This window comes from Nansenia antarctica (genome assembly GCF_963989245.1).
Source record: "Nansenia antarctica genome assembly, chromosome: 12".
Classification (NCBI taxonomy): Eukaryota; Metazoa; Chordata; class Actinopteri; order Argentiniformes; family Microstomatidae; genus Nansenia; species Nansenia antarctica.
The window spans coordinates 23,960,394-23,980,472 of record NC_137682.1 but is presented as its reverse complement, the minus strand read 5'-3'; the positions used below and the strand labels follow the sequence as shown (position 1 = coordinate 23,980,472).

The following is a 20,079-nucleotide window of genomic DNA, read 5'->3' as shown; positions in this document are numbered from 1 at the left end:
GTCCTCAGGGAAGCCGGAATGTGGGTTCAGATAACGTCTTTCTAGGACGTCCAGGTAACGTCTTTCTAGGACGTCCAGGTGACGTCTTTAGGACATCTTATGGACTACAGAACCGCCTTAAGACGTCCTAAAGACGTCATCTGGACGTCCTAGAAAGACGTCATCTGAACCCACATTCCGGCTTCCCTGAGGACGTCTTTTAGACTCTGTTTACTAGGATACCACAGATTGTCTACATGTACTTTCTTCTCCATCTACCCCAATGATTGTTGCTCAAGCATGCTTACCCAACTACTGGGGTTGTCTCTGTAACACAATAATGTTGAATACAGTAGGCTTCTTACAGTAAGAGTGTGTCATAGGTACATGAAGTGCTACACCCAAAGTTCACACAATTGGGTACCATTTGTCCCATTGGTGATGTTGGTGGAGCTGAGATTAAGAAACAATTCAAGTACACTCAAGTACCTGGGTTCTGGACCCCTAGGTTCTGGCTTGCCTTGGGTGTATTCTCATAGGTCTCTGAGAGATCCGGGACCTTTGGGAAGTTAGAGGCTTTCGAAGATAGTTCTGGAGAATCCCCAAACCACCCCTCTCTTTCCTCCTCTGTGGGGTGGGTGGCTGGATGGAAGCTTCTCTCCTATGGCAATTAAGGCTCTTCTGTACCTCGCTAAACACTGTCCAGAATACCACAAACACCCCCAGAAAACATCTGAAACTAATATTCAGGTGTCAAAATCTTAAAATCAATGTTTTAGATGGAATCTTAGAGATAGAGATGTTTTTCTTAGCAGTAGCAGAAGCCGATGTTGTATTCAGTTGCCATGCCGACACACTACTGCTGGGTAATACATTCACTTGTACAAACAAAAAAGAAATAGCAATTCATGGTAATTAAAAACCATATCTTAACTAATTCAACAATATACATATAGTCTGTCAGTTAGTGGAACATATACATCCACACCTGTATATGTATACACCTGTTTATCCATTCACTCACACGGAAAACACAGACACGCTTTTCTCGAACGCTGCTGATATCTGTACAATCATGACTGAACAAAAATAGAGTTGATATTTGAGATATACTGAGAGTTTAGGCTCCTCCTCCTCCTCCTCTTCTGCAGGTCAGATCTTCACCATCAGGGAGTCCAGGGAGCTGAGGTGCAGGAAGGACTTCTGATTATGAAAATAAATACTGTGTGATATACTGTAATGTTGTCCCCAGATGATATCCTTCCTCCTCTCTATTCCCTAGCCATTTGAAGCTTTCCTCTTTTCCTCTCACTTTTTCCTCTTACCATCTTGACACAACCTCCAGTTTCACCTTTCAATGATATCTCCCCTCTCTCCATTTATTTTCTAAATCCCCTCTCAGTCTCTCTCTCTCTCTGTCTCTCTCTCAGTCTCTCTCTCTCAGTCTCTCTCTCTCTCAGTCTCTCTCTCTCTGTCTCTCTCTCTCTCTGTCTCTCTCTCTGTCTCTCTGTCTCTCTCTCTCTCTCTCTCTCTCTCTCTCAGTCTCTCTCAGTCTCTCTCTCTCTCTCAGGCTCTCTCTCTCTCTCTCAGTCTCTCTCTCTCAGTCTCTCTCTCTCTCTCTCTCAGTCTCTCAAGGCTCCTCAGAGATGGTGGGCAGGTGAGGGGTACTTGGCGGGCTCCGTAGCTCAGTTCGGACGTTGACGCTGGAGATGGACCACACGTCACTCAGCTCTGCATGGGGTCAAAGCAGGGCAATGTTCAGATCTCACGGGGTTGAGAGTGACCACTATGATGGGTTCAGGGTCATGCTAATGCCATGGTAGGGGGGTGATGTGGGTAGAGGTCACATAAGCCAGGGGTGCAGGGGGGGTGTGGGGGGGGGGGGGGGCGGGGCACAGGTGTGGGACAGTGTTCAGCTGGAGTTCATGCAAGGTTCATGGGTTGAGGTCCAGAGGGAGGGAGATGAGGGTCCGGGTGGGGAACTTAGTGTGGAAGGGATTCCAGAGAGCCCAGCTTGCCTCCACAGGATCTGAGGCAAAGAGGACACGGCTCAGATCATTCCTGAGACTCAGTGATGTACACTGCCTCACTGTAAAAGCACACCACCCAGTAAACAAAGAGTCCAAAAGACGTCCTCAGGGAAGCCGGAATGTGGGTTCAGATGACGTCTTTCTAGGACGTCCAGATGACGTCTTTAGGACGTCTTATGGACTACAGAGTCGTCTTTTGGACTCTTTGTTTACTGGGCAGTGTCATAAATACATTCTTCTGCTGCATTCCTATTTTCCCTGTAGGAGCACTGTATGTATATGTACCATATACCTTCTTTAGAACCACTTCTTATCCACCGCCCCACCGAGGGGACGATACTCGGGTCTATGTTTAATATAACAGATATAAAGAGCTTACCTTTATCAATAATGTTCATCGATATCGCAAACGATTCATTAGATTCCATTCGAAACGTCCATATCGGTTTTTTCGTCGCCCGGTAAAAACAGTGGGAGTCACAAGCCCTTGTTTACAGCCAAACATGCTTGGTTTCAACCCCCCGAATTTCCATATCATTGGTCCTCGAAAGTATTTTTATTATTATATATTTTTAAAATTCTATTGGCTCTGACGCTTCAAATGAGTGGTCAATCATGACATTTTGACCAATGGGTTCGGGAGAAAATTCATTGCGTAACCGGAGCTGGTGTGTAATTGAGGCCATTGCGCAATAGGAGCACACAGAAAACCGCGCAGGAGACCCTGCTGGATGCAAACAGAGTCTAAACAGTTGGATTTGGATGCAATTTATACCTATAGTGATATGTCAATTAAATATAATACATTTTACAGTCTTGATACATGAGAAAGTCTGATACACTGAATACACAAAATGTCTCCAAATGGCACAATTTGGTTGTCCGCCTAAACATACCTGTACTAAAACAGGTACAAAGTTGCATTGGCTCACATTACTAGCATCTAATTTGGCACAAGTACTCATCAGACCCTGGAGTTCTGATTCCTAGATGATTTGGGCTTATTCAGTCAGGTTTCCAAGCTGATATTCACTCTAAAAGCTGTTGTTTTTTTAGGCGGAGACTGACTTTGAGATTTTTCACAATGTTGTTTCACACCAACACACTCACACACACTCTCACACACACACACACACACACACACACACACACACACACACACACACACACTCTCACACACACACACACACACACACACACACTCACACACACACCAACACACACACACACACTCTCACACACACACACACACACACACACACACACCAACACTCACACACACACACACACACACGCACACACACACACACACGCACGCACACACACACACACACACACACACACACACACACACACACACTATAAGGTTATAGGTCATAATAATGTATGTAGAGTGGGAGGTTGTTTTTCTTCTTACCAGTCCTGAACTTGCTGTAAGGCCCATTCTTGTTAGTCTGTCGACTGCCTGACCAGAAGGGCAGGCCCCTCTCTCGCCACCTGCAGCAGACAGAGAAAACAAAAGTGTTCCGCCTCAGACACAGTCAGAACCTCTCAGGACCTCTCAGACACAGTCAGAACCTCTCAGAACCTCTCAGACACAGTCAGAACCTCTCAGACACAGTCAGAACCTCTCAGAACCTATCAGAACCTCTCAGACACAGTCAGAACTCCTCAGAACCTCTCAGACACAGTCAGAACCCCTCAGACACAGTCAGAACCCCTCAGACACAGTCAGAACCTCTCAGACACAGTCAGAACCCCTCAGACACAGTCAGAACCTCTCAGACACAGTCAGAACCTCTCAGACACAGTCAGAACTCCTCAGACACAGTCAGAACTCCTCAGACACAGTCAGAACTCCTCAGACACAGTCAGAACCCCTCAGACACTGTCAGAACCCCTCAGAGACAGTCAGAACTCCTCAGGTCATGTAGAGTGGCAGTGTTGGGGTGTGAGTGAGGGACTCAGGTGTCTAAAGACTCATTCCTTCAGCTTCAGTCATAATAACTCTACAGTAGAAAGAAAGGAACACTGCTAAAACACAGGAACACCAAACTAATGAACACAAACAGCTAAAACAACACAGATGATGTCAAAGAACAGTGTGGTTGTGGAATGGGTTGTGGAATCATCTGGGCAAGCGTGTCAAGGGTTTACGTCACTGTGCCATAAACACAAGTGGGCCTACTGCACTGTATGTATGATGATTGTATGATGATGCATATGAAATATCCAATAAGAATCAGAGAATAATGATCCGAAAAATGCCTGTGTGGGCCGCGAATACTTTGAAGTGGGCTTTGAGTCCAAATGAACAAGCGGGCGGATACAGAGAGATAAGGATAGACGGGCACGTGACCCGGCCCACTCACCAGTGGAAAACAAAGACTGCTGCGATGAGAACGGCAGACACCACGTCGGTCAGAACCCACATCACACTGTACTCCTCAGGAGTCTTAGAGAGAGAGAGAGAGGGGGGGGGGGGGGGAGTGATGTAAGAAGAGTGTTCATATTCGTGACACGTTCTAATGCTTTGGTCCTCATGTCAGGATCCGATGTGATGATCGGACTTCTCTTTCCAAAAATGTACAAATAAAAAAATACATTCCTGCGTTGTTGAAAATCAATGACACAACGCTAGTCAACTAACACACAGCGTGTTTTGTGAGCCTGCTAACAATGTAAAGTAGTGTTCTAGTTAACTAGGTTGCAGTGGGGATTACTCACCCAATCAGTTGTGTTGCAGTATTTTGACTTGACTAGCGGGTTTGTGTTGTGATTCTCAACAACGTCGAAACGTAGTTCCGTGTTTCCAAAGAAAAGTCTGGACATTTTTGTTTTGTTGCCGACATGCGGACCAAATGATCAGACTGTGTCACATAATATGTGTTTATGGGAATGACCTTGGTCTATGTTGAAGAGAAGAGGTATCTCACCATAAGAAAGAGTGGTGTGAGGGAGCTGTCTAACCCAGTAAACAAGGAGTCCAAAAGACGGAATGTGGGTTCAGATGACGTCTTTCTAGGACGTCCCAGATGACGTCTTTAGGACGTGTTATGGACTACAGATGTCCTAAAGACAACATCTGGACGTCCTAGAAAGACGTCATCTGAACCCACATTCCGGCTTCCCTGAGGACGTCTTTTGGACTCCTTGTTTACTGGGAAGGAGACGCTTTAGTGGAGTGAGGAGGTTCCAGTATCTTACCATGAGGAAAAGTGGTCCTGGTAAATGTCTGAGGAGATGGAGAGAGTTGGTGGTGACAGACTGGACCCCAGCACACCAGGCCAGAGAGTAGAGCCACGGCTGGCTGATCACATACAGGTTAGTACTGATGTTTACCGACCAGTACTTACTGAAGGACACAGAGAGAGAGAGAGAGAGAGAGAGAGAGAGAGAGAGAGAGAGAGAGAGAGAGAGAGATAAAAGATAAGAGAGAGGGACAAATATCAACGATAAGTATGCTAAGTCCAAGAGAGCATGTACACACATACATACATGTCAGATTTCCAATGCCCTCATCATCAGTTTTCCTTTGTTCTTTTAGGGTTGGCTAAAGCTCATCAGCTTGGGTAACGTGAGTTCTCTATAATATCTCTGCATGGTTTGGTTTGGAGAGATGGAGGGAGCAGGGAGAGATGGAGGGAGCAGGGAGAGATGGAGGGAGCAGGGAGAGATGGAGGGAGAGATGGAGGGAGCAGGGAGAGATGGAGCAGCACAGATTTTCACTAAAAGAGAGAATTTAAGGCAATGTTACAGCCTGGAACACGCTCAGGCATTTCAATGACAGTTTGGTGTGTGTGTGTGTGTGTGTGTGTGTGTGTGCGTGCGTGTGTGTGTGTGCGTGTGTGTGTGTGTGTCATTGCTTGAGGGGTCAGCAGGTCCCAGCTCATTCCTCAAAGCAGAAACATATTGATTATTCAGACAATTTTTCTACATAGTTTGGCGGCTTGATGAGTTAGTGATGGATGTTGTGCATGTGTGTGTGTACCTGTGTGTGTTTGTGTTTCCTAATATTTTGTGAATCTATCTCTTCCACCTCCAACACCTGTGACCTATGCCCTTACATGTAGCGGGCATAGTGTGTGTGAGTGTGTGTGTGTGTGAGTGTGTGTGTGTGTGTGTGTGTGTGTGTGTGTGTGTGTGTGCGTGTGTGTGCGTGTGTGTGTGTGTGTGTGTGTGTGTGTGTGTGTACCTGATCTGCTGCTGGGACATTGAGCTGTAGTGTAGGTTCAGTCTGGTGATGTGGTTGTCTTGTAGTTCCTGTATAGAGGCTTTCTCCCCAGAGGTCTGCTGGAGCTCTGGATACAACTCCTGAACTAGCACCCTCTCATCCTCTGGTAACCAGAGCACCTAACCACACACACACACACACACACACACACACACACACAGTGCATAACATTTTAAACAAAGTGCAGTTGACTCCTAATGAACGCAACGGCTTAAGACTTGTAAACCGATCAGGTGTGTTCATTAGGTCTAGAGAACGACTATAGCACACCTGGCTGGAGTTGATGTGTGACCGTATGACCTCCAGGGTTGTGTTGATATATACATGTCTGTAGGGGTGACCTCTGGGGGGTCGTTTGAGGTCGAGGAGCACCAGCGTTCCGCTCCGAGCAGCGACCTCCAGGACCAGACTCAGAGACGGTACTGTCTGGTTCTCAGCCAACTCCCGCTCCTCCAGAGAAAGGGAAGACACGGTACCAAATGGGTCCCGCTACAGAGGAGAGAAGAACAGGGAGAGAGCAAGGAAGGAAAAAGGAGAGGAGAGACAGTAATAAGAGACAGTAACATGTGAAGAAGGTACATCCAATTGTTTGTACCCAATGTCAAGCTTTTATGCTTTGTTTGACTAGTGGCTCTCTGGACTAGTGGCTCTCTCAGCGCTCCTAGCGCCTTTGTTTTCCTAATGTGCATAAATGTGCGTGTGTGTGTGTGTGTGTGTGTGTGTGTGTGTGTGTGTGTGTTTGTATGTATGTGCGTGCGTCTCACCGAGAGGAACCACGCCCCGGCGTTGAGCTGCTGTATCTCTGACCAGGTGAACATAGCAGCAGGGGTGTGTGTGCGGTTTGGAAACACCTCGGCTACGTTAGTGGTCCTCTGGAGAGTAGGGTCCCGCATAAGGAAGGGGACTCCGTCATAACTACAGGAAGTGGAGGAGGAGAAGGGAGGAGAGGGAGGAGAAGGGAGGAGAAGGGAGGAGAGGGGAAAGATGAAGAGAGACAGGAGATGGAGGAAGTGGATAAAACACATCAATAAACATAGCATCCCCAAGCACTGTCATGACCCTGTCATGACCCTGAAACTGACCGTATTCTAAATCTATCTACACATATTGATACACAGATACCTGTGTGCTGTAGGTATGTTGACACACAGGAGAGGCTTTTTTCGGTTTTGAAATTCCTCTTTGATGTGATTCCTCTCGGAGTCCGTACACTCCGTGCCACACCACGCCCACAATGCTCCTGTTCTTCCTGATGCTGCACTGCGACTCAGGCAGCAAGTGTTCATATCCAGTGATATTCTGAACTAGTCTGAGGAGACTTGTGTTGTGGATTTAATTGATTCTTAATAGATTTAGTCAAACTTATAAAGCACAAAGAGCTTAGATCAATTGTCTCCAAAGAGGCATTTTATTAAGCCAAGTTACATGAGCGCAGAGAGAAACGAGCAGACCAATAAGCAAGAAGCAATGGCCAAAAAGCCAAAAAGCCCCCAACGATGGGTGAGACTCATATTTATAGGACTGTCCGTGGTCATGAGGTCACTATTCTTGGGAACCAATCATATTATACAAATCTGTGATTACACAAGTTATGGGCCCTGTCCATAGTCAGAATTATTCACTGCGCCACAGATCTTGGCCCATCCCTTACAGGAAGGAAATGGGCCTTCCTTGAGTGCTGCTAGATTCGCCAAACTGTAGAGAGACTTACATTTCTCAGTATAAAATGATATAAAACTACATCACTGGTTCACCTTGGCCAGGACTTTGCAAGCAATAGCTAATAGTGATATGCCACGACTATTGGGACAGATGGATTTGTGATTTGCCTTTATAGATGCTAACTATGTTGGCATCCCTCCACTGCTGGGGGGGACAGGTTGACGTCCCGCTGCTCCCTGACCAACAGATGCAACGCTCTGGTGCAGAGGTTTAAAGACTTCAGCAGGGATGCAATATTAGAGCCAAGAGTCTTATTTATGTGGGATCTGATTGCAGATTGGACCTCCAGGAAGATTGGTGGAAGATCCAGATGTTGAATGGTGGGACGGTCATTGGTAGGTAATTCTTCCAGAACTGATTTAGAAGGGCTTCAAAATATTCAGCCCCATCTCTGAGTTAGATGTTTCTGGTGGTGGAGAGGATTCTTTTATTCTTTATTTATCGACTGCTGAGTGGAACTCCCATTAGAGGTGGTAACCTATCCAGGAAGAGGTTGAATGAATGGGGGATTGGGTGGGAGACAACCAGCACCTTTTACAGCACCCAGAGGCTGTCAGAAGTCCAGCTCTTTAGAAGCTTTCAGAAGCAGGAAGAAGTAAGCAGGCAAGCAGCCGACATGCAGGCAGGCAGTACTGCACTTGAGGCCCCGCCCCCAGACACACTGTTTGTGTCCGATGTAACTTGAGTGTGTGCTACACTAACCACTAACTGGATTATGGCTGTAATCACCTTCACTGGGAGGAGCAGAGGACCGCAAGAGGGAAAGCTACCGTAGCACTTACTGTACGTCTGTAGACTATTTAGACCAGAGGTTCCACCTGATGCTAGACATGTATTCAGCCAATACAGGGAGTTATGATGAATAAAGATAATGATGATGATGTTGTTGTGGCTGTTGCTGTTGACAGGAAGGATAAAAAAAGGTCCCTCCCTCACACACACACTGTATTCACCCCATCACTGAGCACCGTTGAACAACGTCGTTGTTGTTTCTACCTGATGGTGACGTCAGTCTCCAGCCCCTCTCCTCCAGCTTCCACAGCCTTCTCAAAGGACATCTGAGTGTTTTCTGGAGCAAGCTATTTGGAGAACAGACACACACACAAACACGAGCATGCACACGCACACACACACACACACACACACACACACACACACACACACACACAAGGCATCAACACTGTACAGTGCCAAGGCACAATTTTCCCTGCCAGGCTTTTTTTTATCAGGAACTCTAACTCTTTAAATATAACTCTCTGTGTAAAGCCATCTGTCAGGGCACAGGGAGGACAGAAGCTCTGTGGTAAAAGTTCCTTCACCCATTCAGAGCTCTCCGAAAATACTGTTGGTGTTCCTTGAGTTCATTTTTTGTTACGACAAAAAACAGTCCAGTAGACAAGCACTTAAAAAAGACCCTATTGTTCACTTTTGAAAGTGAGCATGACAATTGTTGAACTTCCATAATGTTTTTGGGAGCCTCTAGCATGACCGAGAGGTTAATGAAGAACCTTAAATGCTTATTGCTTATTGTAAACATTTAAAAGAAAAGAAAGCTACATCCTTGCAAATTAAGTTGTTGGCTTTAACATGTTAAAGTTGATATGGAGCTTAAAATACCAAATAACAGAAAACCAATGGGCCACTTAAATCCATGTTACAAATACAACATTATTACGCTATTTTATAGCGTAAAAAATACAAATGGGTCATTCCATAAATAAGGGTAATAAGAAAATGTATGAATTTATTTTGAAACAGTAGCTTAGCCAGGAATTAGTTAATGGATGGGCGTGTGGAAAACTGGGTGGCCAGAACTGAAGCACTTAAAATAAGAGGCCTTATACACTCTTAAAATAAGAGGCCTTATACTCTCTTAAAGTAAGAGGCCTTATACACTCTTAAAATAAGAGGCCCTATACACTCTTAAAATAAGAGGCCCTATACTCTCTTAAAATAAGAGGCCTTATACTCTCTTGAAATAAGAGGCCCTATACTCTCTTAAAATAAGAGGCCTTATACACTCTTAAAGTAAGAGGCCCTATACTCTCTTAAAATAAGAGGCCTTATACACTCTTAAAATAAGAGGCCTATACTCTCTTAAAATAAGAGGCCCTATACTCTCTTAAAATAAGAGGCCCTATACTCTCTTAAAATAAGAGGCCCTATACTCTCTTAAAATAAGAGGCCTTATACTCTCTTAAAATAAGAGGCCCTATACTCTCTTAAAATAAGAGGCCTTATACACTCTTAAAGTAAGAGGCCCTATACTCTCTTAAAATAAGAGGCCCTATACTCTCTTAAAGTAAGAGGCCTTATACACTCTTAAAATAAGAGGCCTTATACACTCTTAAAATAAGAGGCCTTATACTCTCTTAAAATAAGAGGCCCTATACACTCTTAAAATAAGAGGCCTTATACACTCTTAAAGTAAGAGGCCCTATACACTCTTAAAATAAGAGGCCCTATACACTCTTAAAATAAGAGGCCTTATACACTCTTAAAATAAGAGGCCCTATACTCTCTTAAAATAAGAGGCCTTATACACTCTTAAAATAAGAGGCCTTATACACTCTTAAAATAAGAGGCCCTATACTCTTAAAATAAGAGGCCTTATACACTCTTAAAATAAGAGGCCCTATACACTCTTAAAATAAGAGGCCTTATACACTCTTAAAATAAGAGGCCCTATACTCTCTTAAAATAAGAGGCCTTATACACTCTTAAAATAAGAGGCCCTATACACTCTTAAAATAAGAGGCCCTATACACTCTTAAAATAAGAGGCCCTATACTCTCTTAAAGTAAGAGGCCTTATACTCTCTTAAAATAAGAGGCCTTATACTCTCTTAAAATAAGAGGCCTTATACACTCTTAAAATAAGAGGCCCTATACACTCTTAAAATAAGAGGCCTTATACTCTCTTAAAATAAGAGGCCCTATACTCTCTTAAAATAAGAGGCCCTATACACTCTTAAAATAAGAGGCCCTATACTCTCTTAAAATAAGAGGCCCTATACACTCTTAAAATAAGAGGCCTTATACTCTCTTAAAATAAGAGGCCCTATACTCTCTTAAAATAAGAGGCCCTATACTCTCTTAAAATAAGAGGCCTTATACACTCTTAAAATAAGAGGCCCTATACACTCTTAAAATAAGAGGCCCTATACTATCTTAAAATAAGAGGCCCTATACTCTCTTAAAATAAGAGGCCTTATACACTCTTAAAATAAGAGGCCTTATACTCTCTTAAAATAAGAGGCCCTATACACTCTTAAAATAAGAGGCCTTATACTCTCTTAAAATAAGAGGCCCTATACTCTCTTAAAATAAGAGGCCTTATACACTCTTAAAATAAGAGGCCCTATACTCTCTTAAAATAAGAGGCCTTATACACTCTTAAAATAAGAGGCCCTATACTATCTTAAAATAAGAGGCCTTATACTCTCTTAAAATAAGAGGCCTTATACTCTCTTAAAATAAGAGGCCCTATACTCTCTTAAAATAAGAGGCCTTATACACTCTTAAAATAAGAGGCCTTATACACTCTTAAAATAAGAGGCCTTATACACTCTTAAAATAAGAGGCCTTATACACTCTTAAAGTAAGAGGCCCTATACTATCTTAAAATAAGAGGCCCTATACTCTCTTAAAATAAGAGGCCTTATACACTCTTAAAATAAGAGGCCTTATACTCTCTTAAAATAAGAGGCCCTATACACTCTTAAAATAAGAGGCCCTATACACTCTTAAACACGCATATACATTGTTCGTGACAAACACACAGCCAACGCAGCATCTGCCTATTGCGCATCACACAGAGCCAGAGAGAGAACATATTCAGCACGGGGGCATTTGGATTTTCGTGGGTTGTCATAGTTTTTTGACAAAATGATATGACAATATCTATAATTGTGGCTCTATAACAGGGGTCACCAATTACATTTGTCCAAGGGACAGAATTGTTCTAACCCCCTACACTGTAGGGGCCGGACTTAAAAATATATACTGAACAAAAATATATACTGAACAAAAATATATACTGAACAAAAATCTAAACGCTCCAATTTTTCACGAGTTGAAATCAAATACTTTTTTTTCTCTATGTACACAAAAGGCCTATTTCTCTCAAATTGTGTTCTCAAATGTGTTGAAATCTGTGTTGGTGAGCACTTCTCATTTGCCGCGATACTCCACCTGACAGGTGTGGCATATCCAGATGCTGATGAGACAGCATGGTTATTGTACAGATGTGCCTTAGGCTGGTCATGATAAAAGGCCACTCTAAAATGTGCATTTTTATCACACAGCACAACGCCACAGGATGTCGAGTGTTGAGGGAGCGTGCAATTGGCAGGAATGTCCACAAAATTTAACATTTAATGTCCACAAATTCTCCATTTGACCTGGTGGTAGCGCTACTCGCTCCCATGAGGCTTGGCTAAAATGGCACGATCAAGTTTTGTTGAAGCCGACCCTACTTAATTTGCATGGATGCAGCTTCTCGATAAAAAATAAATAAATATGAAGGTATAAGCAAGGTATAAGTTTGTCTTTAACCTCTAGGTGGTGCTACAGGCACCAAAAAGGCCAGGCTAAAATGGCACTATAATATATCAGCTATTGTTCAGTGTGCATTTTCATCCTCACTTTCAGAAGTGAAAAGTATGGTTGAAAGAGTTGATATGAAGGTGTGTTAGCGGTCCTACCATGGGCACTCCTCCGTGGCCGATGAGAGAAGGTGCCAGGCCCAGGGTGCCAGCCGGTTTGATGCATGAGGAGTACACGCCCAGGGGCACCAGGTAGACAGCACACAGCACAGACAGATACAGGCCCAGGATAGCCACCTGTCGCACTACACACACACACACACACACACACACACACACACACGCACACACACACACACACACACACACACACACACACAAACACACCCCTGGAGTTAGGGCAGTAGTTACAGGACACAACTGATCTAAATCATCTTTATTGAATTAACTTAACTACATTTACAGTGCCTTTCGTAACTTAATCCATGAAGATAGGATATTGTATGAAAAAATATAACTGTGCAGAGTAACTCTCCAGTTTCATGGCCTCAGTAAAGATTGTTTAATAGATAAATGGCCCCCTGCACCAAAAGTAAATAGTATTTTTCAAGCATGGCTAACATTAGACACTCAGGTGACTAACTAGAGCTAAATAAAAATGACTTTATGTTACGTAATTTTTCCTAATTTCATGAAAGATGTAAAAATTGTGACAGCGGCTGGTGAAAGTCACCAATCAAAATGTTATTTTGAAAAAACGGAAATACATTTCAACGTTGTTGAAAATCACATCACACACTCGCTAGTCAAGCCAAATATTGCAATGGATTGGGTGAGTAATCCCTACTGCAACCTAGTTAACTATAACTATACTTTACATTGTTAGCAGGCTCACAAAACAGCTGTATTAGTTGACTAGCGATGTGTCATTGATTTTCATCAACACTGAAATGTACAGTATCTACATTTTTCTAAATAAAAGTCTGAACATTAAATCGGCTGCTGGCTTCCCTTTCACCAGCAGCTGTCACATGTTTGCTGTAATTATATGACTTGGCAGTAGGCAGTCATCACTCAATGCTCGTCTCATTCACAGAACAGCATTCATCAGAGCAGTCATACGTCATCTCCCTGATCTCCGTGTGTTTGGCTGTTTTTTTCTATGCATCCCTAATAACAAGTGATAATAGTTGACACAGCTGCAAACTAGAGGCAATCTGGTCTGTTGAGTGGCTAAGTGCTTGCTAGCAAAAACATTCTAGTGTCCGAGAAGCAGAATGGTGAAGATGTAGGACACTGTCTCACATGAATACTGAGGGTGGCGGGGGGCTAGATAAACGTGTGTTACACTGTAATGTAGGGTAAGCAGTAGGGGTGGGCATCGACGATCGATAATTGATCGATAAGGATCTTGGTCGATCACAAAATAAAACATTTGGTCGATCACAAAAAAAAAAAAAAAAAAATTTTTTTGTGATCGACCAAATGTTTTATTTTGTGATCGACCAAGATCCTTATCGATCAATTATCGATCAATTATCGATCGTCGATGCCCACCCCTAGTAAGCAGTAGTGGTGGTGACCAACTAAAGCTACAGATAGTGAAATAGTTATCATTGAATGCCTTGGCATTGTGCCAAACTAACTAACTAGCAATCAAAAGAATCCAAATCTAAAGAACAGTTAGCAATGTGACGCAGCAGCTCCTCAGAGAGGTTCAGTGCATGCTAAACGGGCCTTTTATCATCGGGGAAAAGACCAGACCAGACCTGACTAGTCCCACTTGTCCCACACAGTGTCTGCACACAATCCAGGGCTCCTACAAGTTTCAACAAGTCAAATTTAAGACCTTTTTAGACCTTTTTTAAACGTCTTTGAATATCATTTTAGACCTATTCGCGACACCATATGGTAGCTTTTTGTCATCCTCGAGGTGATGAAATTAGGGATTTCACTGCCATACAGACAAAAAAGGAAGCAAATTGACATTTTTTGGGTTCCAGCTTGATTCATTTCCGCGTAAATAGATGTGGTCGGACTGATTTCCTTGCAGGATCTCATTTTTAAGACCTAGCACCTAGTTTTAGACCGAATAACTGAAATCTGAGACCTTTTTAGGCCTTATAAATTGGATTGCTGGATTTTAGACTTTAAGGCTTTTTAAGACCAGCGCAGGAACCCTGACAATCACTGTGTCTAGGTGTTTGCCAATCAACCACTGATCCTAAGACAGTCAATGTCTATCTATGAGCATTTACTAATGGACACCACAGTACAATACTGCCAGTCAGAGCTCTTACCTCTCTTGCTCATTCGAAAGAAATGCAATGCTATTGGCCAAGACAGGAATGTCATTAAGGAGACTGCACCCACATGGAGGAAGGGAGCAGTGACCTAGCCAATCAGGTGAGAGAGATGGGGTCAGTATACAAACCAAAACATTACTATTGAAATTCTAATTTCAGACTCAGTTTCAGACTTGAGTAATGGTGGGAGGTGGCCTGTGTCTGACCTGCAGGGAGAGGAGGAGGGTCTTCCACTCTTTACTCCACACGTCAGAGAGCACAGCTGTGGCACTGATGGAGAACACCAATGTCACCACGATACCAATCTGACACACACACACACACACACACACACACGCACACACACACACATTAAAGTCATACGAACTGTACTGTACGTTCATTCGATAGAGAAATTATTATTCATGTTGTAAAAGAATCTTGACTGACTGAAGGATGAGAATCATAGAAAATATAGAAATTATTTAAGCGTTATAGAACGAGAAGCCGTGGTATATTGTGGATATCGGCACACCAAGCGGGGTGCCTAGCTGTGCCGATATCCACGATATACCACGGCTTCAAGTTCCATAACGCTTTTATACAACGCTTACCACATTTATCTATCAATATTTCACAAAAGAAAGACAAGACAAACTTTTAATGAATGTATTTTAATGGAACTGTGTTTTATTGAAAGCGTATTCATCTGCTGAGCAGTTGTTTATCGGTTGCTAAGCAACGGTAATAATGTAACTTCGATAATGGTAATATGTAATATGAAAAGACGTGTCAACATTCCATTCAGCCGTGCGTATGTCATGGATATCCGCACGGCTGGAACGCAAACTGACCAATAGAGACAATGGACCGGATCCATCCGTTGTATAAAGAATGATTCCTTAGAGAAGGATTGGTGGGCGGTTACCTTGTGACTCCAGTGGAGGTACAACCTCTGTCCCTCAGTCAGCAGACACACCGCCAGTACCTGTCAATCAACCAACACAATCTCACCACTATCTATTATATACACCATAGTAGGAGAATGAAACTAGCCCTCCTTCACTGCTTTTCTATTCACACCTGGGGCCTCATTTGTAAAAAAAAAAAAAAAATAGTATTTGAACATCATCTTTGACTTTCACGTAAGCACATTCTTCTAAACGGACGTAGCATTATTTATAAAACGGGCTGCGCTTGTTTAAAATTGCGTACGTGCTTCCTTCTATAAATACCAACGCAGGTAAATTGAACGCAGGTGAATGAGGTTTGTATTAACGCCCTGTGATAGCGGCTCAATTATAGCGGCTGAATTAAGCCAAGCGCTATAATATAGGGTAGGCGTTCGTCTGGAAGCGGGAGAGGGCAGAGAAGGGTGGCTTCTCGGTAAGTTGCGTTTGTAACGTTTGATCATGACAACTAACCAGGCAAATGTTTATAATCAGTACTCAAGTTGTAAAAGAAAATCAGGGGAGGTGGTGGATTTTAACATATGAGGACAATTTTAGCATCCCCTCAGCGTCAGTGACTTCAGTGTCAGTAACTTGGTAAAAATGTCATTGCATGTGTGCGTGCCCCCTCGCACCTTGGAATAGCCGTAATACCACGTTCATTGATAAAATGACATAAGGTATGGAAAGGGGGGATGGCAGTTTTAGAAGGGGGACGATTATGACTGTTTTTATTTCAGGGGGGATGCCATCCCCCCACAACTCGAGTGCTGCTTATACTGTAATAATATACGTAATGGTCTTATTCTTATCAGGTGACATTGAAAACATGGCTGCGAACTCCCTTTGCGAACTCCCAGACACCGGAGAAAATCCAGTATAATTTAGCACGTGGCCGGGCAAGGTCCGTTGTGGAACGCACTATGCATGTTGAAGGGGAGATAGACAGAGGGATATAAAGAAAGACTGAAATAGAATCATAAACATCAGTTCCCTTTGAATCTTGAATTAAACACATTTTCTCGGCTGATAACAACATTCACATTCAGCCACATTCACTTCGCATGAATTACAGTAGGCAGTACGGCTCACATGCCTGTAATAACTCTGCATAACCAGTAGGTGCGTACGCAAGGTCAATACTCAACGTAGAGCTACGATCGTTTCCGCGGTCAAATTGACTCACGTTGAAATTGTATAAATCACTACGTTGACGTGGTTTTCTACGTACGACACGGGTAAGATCAAATTTGATCCAAAGTACTTTCTATAAATGAGGCCCCTGGTACCATAATCACAAATAGTAACTTATTTAATAACATAATACAGAACAATTTCATATCAGCCTGACAAGTTCTGTATTGTTAAGTGGTAAGTTAACCCACCTCTTCAAGCTCGCCTTCACCAGTTAACCCTCTCCCCCTCCCCTTCCCATGTGTCCCCAGCACTACCTTAATTAGGCCCCTATACTTTCTTTTATTTATTTTTTGTTTCTTATTATTATTACTACTCGATCTTTTCAGTTTGTAAAGCGTCTTTGAGTGTCTAGAAAAACGCTATATAAGTCTTATGTATTATTATTATTATTATTATTATTATTATTATGAAGTGTGAGTTCTCACCAGTAGCAGAGCGATGTAGGTGAAGAGAGCCGCAGCCACAAGCAACAACACCAGAGACCAGGGGAACCAGAACCCCAGGGTGGCAAAGTTAAACCTGAATACAATACAGAACACCTCATCTATGAGTCTACCAGCCTTCACACACACACACACACACACACGCACGCACGCACACACACACACACACACACACACACACACACACACACACACACACACACACACACACAGACACACACACACACACACACACACACACACACACAGACACACACACACAGACACACACACACACACACACACACACACAGACACACACAGACACACACACACACACACACACACACACACACCCACACACACACACACACACACACACACACACACACACACAGACACACACACACAGACACACACACACACACACACACACACACACACACACACACACACACACACACACACACACACACACACACACACACACCAGTCAAAGTCATTGTAGTCATTCTGTGCTTGGCTCCAGAAGTAGAGGAACACAGCGTTCAGCAGGAAGGTGACACTCAGGAGGCCAAAGCTGACACACTCCAACTGTGAGAGAAACACATGGGAAACAAGACCTTATGCAATAGGATATATTTACTGGGCTTGCTACGAGCATTTAAAATGACATACTCAGCTACAGCTATAAGCTTACACAATAACTGATAATAACTTGTATAACCATCTACTTTGCTTACACTACATATTTCACAATAACTAATAATAACTTGTATAACCATCTACTTTGCTTACACTACATCAAGCTTACACTAATAATAACTTGTATAACTTGTATAACCATCTACTTTGCAAGCTTACACTGAATAAGCATGTCACTAATAATAACACCACATTACTGCCTTGTATAACAAATGGTGTGTCTAATCTAATCGGCGCACTGTGCTGGGTGTGTGTGTGTGTGTGTGTGTGTGTGTGTGTGTGTGTGTGTGTGAAGGAGGGGAGCTACGGACATGCTGTGGGTGTCTGTATGTGTGTGTAGTACCTTGCTGCAGCAGCACTCTCCTGGCTGGGCCCTTGCACGTTGGTAGCGTCTCCATTGGCAACCGTAGAGGCCAGCGAGGCAGGAGATGAAGGGCTGGTGTTCATACCTGGATGAAAGAACAACCAACAACGGTATTACATCAACGGTACCTTATTACCCAGTAAACAAAGAGTCCAAAAAACGTCCTCAGGGAAGAATGTGGGTTCAGATGACGTCTTTCTAGGACGTCCAGGTGACGTCTTAAGGACGTCTTATCGACGATTCTGTAGTCCATAAGACGTCCTAAAGACGTTATCTGAACGTCCTAGAAAGACGTTATCTGAACGTCCTAGAAAGACGTCATCTGGACGTCCTAGAAAGACGTCATCTGAACCCACATTCCGGCTTCCCTGAGGACGTCTTTTGGACTCTTTGTTTACTGGGTAAGAGCAGCACTTAGTAGTCACTTCCTGTGTAGGGATGTGTGTTGATGTGTTTACCTCTGCAGCAGTTGCCGCCTGACCACCTTTAGTTTCCCCAGCTTCAGTCTGGACACAGGCATACACTCACCCACAGCCCAGCATCCCAGGGACAGACACAGAGGAAACGACTATTGACTATTGAAGGGCCTCAAAGTTCATTCAGCAGTGGAGGAGAGCTGGGGATAAGAGAGAGAGAGAGAGAGAGAGAGAGAGAGAGAGAGAGAGAGAGAGAGAGAGAGAGAGAGAGAGGGGGGGGGGGGGGGGGGGGGGGGGAGGGCGGTGTTGATTGATTATTCATCCAGACCCATTTCTACTTGGAGCAGTTCTAGACTCAGCAGTCTGTCTCTGTATGTCTATCTGTCTCTGTATGTCTATCTGTCTCTGTATGTCTATCTGTCTGTGACTTGATTGTTTGTTCAGTGTATATCCCGCAAAGCGACAATGGCACAGGCACCCACTCTCTTCCTGACCATAACACCGTCTATTTAATTCCCCCCTACCGCACCGCCCTTAAAAAGGAACAAACCTGCCTTAAAGACGGTTAACACATGGACAGAGGACAGTATGGCAGAACTTCGTGGACGTTCTATATACTGATTGAGACATTCTTTCCCAGGACAACATCCATCATAGACTACATCAACATTTAGTGTTGAGTCGGTCGTGGCCAAAAAAATCTTTAAGGTATATCCTAATAAAACATCTTATGTCACGAAAGAAGTGAAAGACTATTAAACAGGAAGAAAGTGGCTTTTTACAATAGAGACGACTTACAGCCGACGCCGTCCAAAAGAGAACTGAACAGTAAATGAAAAGAGGCAACATAAGGAACGCATTGAGCAAAACCTTTTGACGATGGACTCCAATAAATTGTGGGACTCCATTAAATGAACATGGGAGTACGTAGGAAATCAATGTATGCATCTAATCTAACTTTCTAAAATGAGCATTATAGTAAGTAAGTAAGTAAAACGTTATTTATATAGTGCCTTTCGTACATGAAATGCAACTCAAAGCGCTTTTTATTATAAACAATTCAATGTCAAATGCTTCTCCAATGAATGCAGGGAGAAGTGATGTGTGACTCCTGACTCTAACAAAATTGGAAATCAAATCAAACTTGTTCACAAAGATCTTCTCAAGCATGAAAATGAACAAAGCCACAGAGCTCGATGGAATCTCTGTATTCCTCCTGCAGAGGCCTG

The 20,079-nt window shown here is 43.3% G+C and overlaps 1 protein-coding gene across 1 annotated transcript; it reads right to left on the bottom strand.

Annotated features, from left to right (window-relative positions):
• Positions 1 to 1,609: 1,609 nt before the first annotated feature.
• On the bottom strand, positions 1,610 to 18,954 carry gdpd4a (glycerophosphodiester phosphodiesterase domain containing 4a; the record flags this gene model as incomplete). The annotated part of the gene is made up of 16 exons (XM_080542873.1): positions 1,610 to 1,710; positions 3,427 to 3,506; positions 4,382 to 4,464; positions 5,217 to 5,364; positions 6,205 to 6,362; positions 6,514 to 6,732; positions 7,008 to 7,158; positions 8,962 to 9,044; positions 12,671 to 12,816; positions 14,812 to 14,905; positions 15,024 to 15,122; positions 15,725 to 15,784; positions 17,369 to 17,462; positions 17,856 to 17,959; positions 18,414 to 18,519; positions 18,893 to 18,954. The coding sequence occupies 16 exons, from the start codon at positions 18,952 to 18,954 to the stop codon at positions 1,610 to 1,612; spliced, it is 1,788 nt and encodes a 595-aa protein (XP_080398999.1).
• Between the last annotated feature and the right edge of the window lie 1,125 nt (positions 18,955 to 20,079).